A 6,962-nucleotide genomic window follows, 5' to 3' on the forward strand; every position below is an offset into this window, starting at 1 on the left:
TGAGGCTTTGGCTATAAAAGGAGAGATTCAGCTCTCATTTCTACACACCAACAAAGAGTAAGTTATTATTCCGCTTTTATTACCGTGAATATTATTTTTGTAGAGGGCTTATTCCCAACAAATTCCTGGCTATATTCTTGATATTGGTGATCAATGAATTGCACCACAACCCACTTACACTTCAACAACACAACCATCATCCAACTCCATACCCACAAGCTACAACTTATCACACTTCCCGGAATGCAACACAACCCACTCCTGATCCCCAAAACTCAACCAACGACCACCCTTATGCCCAGATCCTCGGAGTTCATCAAAGTAATCCCATATACATGGAAACCTTATCCCACAACCCGCAACAAACTCTATACATACCTGAATCAATTGATAAAGACCTGCTCATTAAGAATATGGCAGAAGTACTCAAGAAGCTCAATGGCAGAGTTCAGAGTGTCGAAGGTGGTAAAGGCATTGAAGGTCTAAACTATGAGGACTTGTGCATTCATCCAGATGTGCAACTACCGGAGGGTTACAAACCTCCCAAGTTCAAAATGTTTGATGGAACTGGTGATCCAAAAGTGCATCTTGGGACTTATTGTGATAAACTTGTAGGAGTGGGCAGAGATGAACAAATCCGTATGAAACTATTCATGCGAAGCCTCAACGGAGATGCGTTGTCTTGGTATATCAGTCAGAACCCGAAGAAGTGGGTTAATTGGGTAAGTATGGTGTCAGATTTCATGGACAGATTCAGGTTCAACACATAAAATGCACCAGACGTTTTATGCATTCAAAACCTTGAGAAGAAACCAACAGAAATCTTTTGCGAATATGCTACTCGGTGGAGATCTGAAGCCGCAAAAGTAAGACCAGCACTTGAAGAAGAACAAATGAATAAGTTCTTCGTTAGAGCTCAAGACCCGCAGTACTATGAAAAAACTTTGACCGCAGACCACCTAGACAATACACCACAATAGTTGATCCCATAGACCAATTATATGAGAGATTGAAGGCTATTAGTTATGTCACTCCCATCCTTGACATTGCTATGGAGAACTCCTCTCAGTGGATTAACCCGAACAAGATATGTGCCTATCATTCAGGCATGAAGGGTCATACAATTGATGAGTGTCGCACACTGAAAGACAGGATTCAGACACTGATCGACAACAAGGTCATACAGGCAGAGGAAGTTGCACCAAATATTTGTAATAATCCTCTCCCATATCACAGAGGTAAGGGTGTGAATGTTATAGAGACTGATGAGGAATGGGATCCGGAGGGGTCAATCGGACTCATTCGGGACATGGAGATGATCCTAAAACATCTCCAGTCACCCTCACACCCGTTGTGGTACAAACCCAAGCACCATTTCAAGTCGAGGTAACGATACCCTTCACTATGATTGTATCCCCCATGCCATCTTACAAATATGATGCAATCCCATGGGATTATGTTGCGAAAGCAATGAGCAAAGGAAAAGCAAAAATAGAGGAAACAGGTGCGGCGCAAGGCATGACTGGAACTAGTAGAGTCTATACACCTGAGCACTTGGGAGGAACAAGCTAAGAAGCTACATCTAAGCCGCCTATTGTTGAGATTGGCCCTGATGACCTTTGGAGAAAGGTACAAGCAAGGGAATACTCTGTTATCGATCATCTGAACAAAACTCCCGCTCAGATATCCATCTTGTCACTACTGCAAAACTCTGAGACACAGGAATGCCCTGATAAAAGTGCTGAGCGAAGCTTATGTACCCACCAACATCACTAGTGGGGAGATGGCTAACATGGTCGGGCAGGTACTAGAAAGCCACAAAATAACATTTCACGAGGAAGAATTACCACCAGAAGGACAAAGTCATAACAGGACACTACACATCATAGTGCAATTTGAGGATAAGTTCATCGCCGAGGTCCTGATAGATGGGGGTTCAAGTCTCAATATATGCCCACTGACTACTCTAAAGAGGTTGAGTAAAGGCATGCACGAGATACGTATGGGAAGTATGAATGTAAAGGCGTTTGATGGATCCCAAAGAGCCACAATCGCAGAAATAAACCTCAACTTACATATGGGCCCGACCTGGTCTGATGTTGAGTTCCAAGTGCTGGATATATCTGCTACCTACAATCTATTGTTGGGACAACCCTAGATACACGCTGTTGGGGCAGTGGCTTCTACTATGCATCAGGATGTGAAGTTTGAATGGAATCATCAAGAAGTGATTATCCATGGGGATGGAAGCAACCCCATCTACACCAATCAGACCATTCCAGTCATCGATAATAGGAAGAAGCTGGGTGGAGAAATATACCATCGCATTGAGCGAGTCAACACAATTGAAAAGGATCGATGGTGGAGTAACAAGATAGAAAGCATATTAATATGGACAGGATATGAACCTGGCAAGGGTTTCGGCAAAAACCTCCAAGGGATCACCAAACCTGTACAACCGCAGCGTCATGGCATAACTTTTGGGCTCAGATATGAATATACTCGGCAAGAGTACGAGGATTGGTCGCCGCCATGGCGTGGTCCCTATTATCCACTAGAACAACCAGTACCACCTCTGCACCAGACATTTCCTCAAGCTGACATAATGTGGGGATCTGAGGAAGATGAAGCCTTAGCTGGCATGAGGAAACTGTTTCTGGATGAAGAAGATATGGATTGCAGTGCGATAGTTAAGGAGGAGGAGGAGGAAGACCTTACCATTCAGACCATGGGGAAAGGAGCTATTCTAAAAAACTGGACTACTGCACTATCCCGGGCCCGTCGAGTTCCTGGGTAGCTTGGCAGATTAGCATCAATTATTTTTAAGCATTTGAGACATTTTCAGTATTTTGCTTTGAAATAATTGCTCGATTCATCGAGCCGCATTTGTTAACGTCTTAAAGATTTCAATTAATGCATTGCTAGTTTTTGTATTTACTATTATTCTCTACATTTTCTCTTTTTGCAACATTGTTATTACCTATCCTGATGAACCTGTGACTGTGACATATAATGAGACAACGCAACATAAGGATAGTGATTCTGAAGACCTTGAAGATGATACGATACCTGAGGAAATCGTCAGAGAAGTGGAAAATTTTGAAAATAAGCCAAAGTCCAATTTGGACGAAAGTGAAGCAGTTAACTTAGGGTATTCCGAACTGGTCAAGGAAACACACATAAGCATTCATCTATCACCGACTGAGAAAGAAGAGTATATCAGATTCCTAAAAGAATATGAAGATATCTTTGCATGGTCCTACGATGATATGACGGGTTTGAGCACATCCATAGTAGCTCACAAGTTAACCACTAATCCTACATGTCCACCAGTAAAGCAGAAGATCAGAAAATTCAAGCCGGATATGAGTTTGAAGATAAAAGAGGAGGTCACCAAGCAGATCAAAGCCAAGGTTCTTAGAGTGGTCGAGTACCCAACTTGGTTGGCCAACATTGTGCTAATTCCGACGAAAGATGGGAAAATCAGAGTATGTGTTGAATACCAAGATATAAACAAGGCAAGTCCCAAAGATGATTTCCCGTTGCCTAATATACATATATTGATCGATAACTATGCCAAACAGGAACTCAAATCCTTTGTGGATTGCTTCGCTGGGTACCATCAGATCTGGATGGATGAGGAGGATGCTGAAAAGACAGCCTTCATCATGCCATGGGGAGTATATTGTTATAAAATGATTCCATTTGGTCTGAAGAACGCCAGAGCCACCTACATGAGAGCCATGACTACTATTTTCCACGACATGATACACAAAGAGATAGAAGTGTACGTGGATGACGTTATCATCAAATCCAAAAGGAGTACAAATCACATAGCGGATCTGAGGAAATTCTTCGATCGACTTCGAAGTTATAATCTGAAACTGAATCCTGCAAAGTGTGCTTTCAGAGTCCCCACCAAAAAATTGTTAGGATTCATCATCAGTCGTAGAGGGATTGAGTTAGACCCATCAAAAGTCAAAGCAATCTAAGACTTGCCACCTCCGAAGAATAAGAAAGATGTTATGAGCTTTTTAGGGCATCTTAATTACATCAGTCTCTTCATTGAACAATCAACAGTGATATGTGAGCCGATCTTCAAAATGCTGAGGAAAGATGCTGCAACAAGTTAGACTGATGAACGCCAGAAAGCCTTCGACAAAATCAAGGAGTATTTATCCAAACCGCCTATTCTGGTCCCACCAGATCCAGGAAGATCACTGCTGCTTTATTTGTCTGTACTGGATGGAGCTTTCGGTTGTGTTTTGGGACAAAATGATGAAACTGGAAGAAAGAAGCAGGCAATATACTATCTGAGCAAGAAATTCACACCATACGAAGCCCTGGTACTCTTTGCTGGAACGCACATGCTGTTCTTTGACATGGATAGCTCAGAAGGTGAGGCATCATTTCTGTGCATACACTATATATCTCATATCGAGGATGGATCCACTGAAATATATCTTTCAGAAGCCCATCCTACGGGTAAGTTAGCAAAGTGGCAAATATTGCTGAGCGAGTTTGTCATCATCTATGTAACTCAGAAGGCAGTCAAAGGACAAGCATTGGCAGATCATCTGGCAGAAAATCCCGTAGATGGAGAATACAAACCATTGAAAACGTATTTTCCCAACGAGTAGGTGTCGTTCGTGGGAGAAGATATCACTGAAGCATATGATGGTTGTAGAGTGTTCTTCGAAGGAGCAACAAACTTCAAAGGAGTAGGTATCAGAGTTGTTTTGGTATCAGAAACTGGCCAACACTATTCAGTATCTGCAAAACTCAAGTTTCCATGCACCAACAATATGGCAGAATATGAGGCTTGCATCTTTGGACTCAGGTTGGCCATTGACATGAATGTTCATGAGCTGTTGGTAATTGGTGATTCCGATCTGTTGGTGTATCAGGTTTTAGGAGAATGGTCTACTAAGAATACCAAAATATTGCCATATTTGCACTGTGTACAAGAGCTGATCAAAAGGTTCACAAAGATAGAATTCAAACATGTTCTGAGAATTCAAAATGAGTTCGCAGATGCATTGTCCACTCTATCTTCCATGATACAACACCCAAACAAGAACTTAATCGATCCTGTCCCATCAGGAAATCATAAACAGCCAGCTTGTTCTTCTCATGTTGAGGAAGAGAGCGATTGAAATCCATGGTTCCACGGCATCAAGGAATATTTGGCAAAAGGAGAATATCTAGAGCACTCTACCCATACTCAGAAGAGAACGGTCAAAGATTAGCCAACCATTTCTTTCAAAGCGGAGGAATTTTATATAGAAGAACTCCTGACTTGGGGTTACTATAGTGTGTCGATGCCAATGAATCATCTAGATTGCTCGAGGAAATATATGTCGGAACTTGTGGACTGCACATGAATGGCTTCGTCTTAGCCAATAAAATACTAAGAGCAGGGTATTTCTGGATGACTGTAGAAACAGACTGCATCAAGTATGTTCATAAATGTCACCAATGCCAGATACAGGTTGATATGATACGAGTGCCACCGAATGAACTCAATGCAACAAGTGCACCCTGGCCTTTTACTGCTTGAGGCATGGATGTCATCGGTCCAATCGAACCCACTGCTCCAAATAGGCATAGGTTAATTCTAGTGGTCATAGACTATTTCACAAAATGGGTCAAAGCCACATCTTACAATGGGATCACATTGTTTGTCTGTTGGGAGTGCCAGAGTCAATCATCACCGACAATGCCGCCAATCTCAAAAGTTATCTAATGAAGTCCATGTGTGGAAATTTCAAGATCAAGCACAAGAGCCGCAAATGAACGGAGCTGTAGAAGCTGCCAACAAAAACATGAAGAAGATACTGAGGAAAATGGTATATAATTATAAACAATGGCACGAGAAGCTGCCATTTGCTCTGCTCGGGTATTGTACCACGGTTTGCACATCAACTGGGGCGACTCCCTACCTATTAGTTTAAGGTACTGAAGCGGTTATTCCTGTCGAGGTAGAAATCCCTTCTTTAAGAATTATACAAGAGGCCGAGCTCAGCGATGCAGAATGGGTAAAGAGATGCTACGAACAACTAGCTCTCATTGATGGTAAAAGAATGAATGAGGTATTTCATGGTCAACTCTATCAGAACAGGATGGCAAGATCCTTCAACAAAAGTGTCATACCGAGGCAATTTACACCGTGGCAATTGGTTCTAAAATGAATCTTCCCACATCAAGATGAAGCCAAAGGGAATTTTTCACACAATTGGCAGGGTCCCTATATGGTTCATCAGGTACTGACAGGAGGAGCACTTATATCAAACTCAGACACAGTCAAAAGATACTATATTTAGGATTGTTCGCATTTCTTCACTTGATATAACTGAAATACGCTTGACCTGATTCCCATTTAAGAGGGGATACGTAGGCAGCCCTATGGATTCGGTCGCATCTTACTAAAATCTTCATTTTTCCATGGTCAGAAACTAGGGGCAAGATCGCAAGTTCAATCGCTTCGTCATGTATGGAACAAACAAAAAGTATTGTCAGAAGTATGCATTTAAACTGGGGAAGAATTTTGAGGGGGACTGTGAAAATTCTAAAAACCAATAAGGTAGCAATGTCTCTAAATGTGTCACAGTCACCGGCTCATCTCAACTATTTGATCTGACATACTTTTGCAAATAATTTGTCAAATGCATACATATTTTTCGAAAAACATTATTTCTATAATAGCCGGATATTACGCAGGATAACTCAAACAGGACTGGAAGACAAGAGTGAAGGCAAATCAAAGAGTCAAGAGCACGAACCAACCTTTCCCCTGCAAAACTCAAAATTTTTCTTTTAATATAGGAACAACGAACACGACATGAATATTCACAAATATACGGGACAACAATATAATAATATAAAGTTCTGATTAAACATGAATTATACAATGACAATAGAACTCAAAGCAGGAAATAAGTAAACAATCCTTTTGTTCACTC

At 41.5% G+C, this 6,962-nt stretch overlaps 1 protein-coding gene across 1 annotated transcript; it reads left to right on the top strand.

Annotated features, from left to right (window-relative positions):
* The first annotated feature begins 413 nt into the window (after positions 1-413).
* LOC138903805 (uncharacterized) lies at positions 414-5,156 on the top strand. The gene is made up of 7 exons (XM_070192372.1): positions 414-722; positions 1,070-1,287; positions 1,723-1,804; positions 2,159-2,780; positions 2,926-3,977; positions 4,134-4,592; positions 4,641-5,156. Exons 1-7 carry the CDS (start codon positions 414-416, stop codon positions 5,154-5,156), a joined length of 3,258 nt encoding a protein of 1,085 aa, XP_070048473.1.
* The last annotated feature ends 1,806 nt before the right edge of the window (positions 5,157-6,962 follow it).

Source organism: Nicotiana tomentosiformis, unplaced genomic scaffold (genome assembly GCF_000390325.3).
Source record: "Nicotiana tomentosiformis unplaced genomic scaffold, ASM39032v3 Un00003, whole genome shotgun sequence".
NCBI lineage: Eukaryota > Viridiplantae > Streptophyta > Magnoliopsida > Solanales > Solanaceae > Nicotiana > Nicotiana tomentosiformis.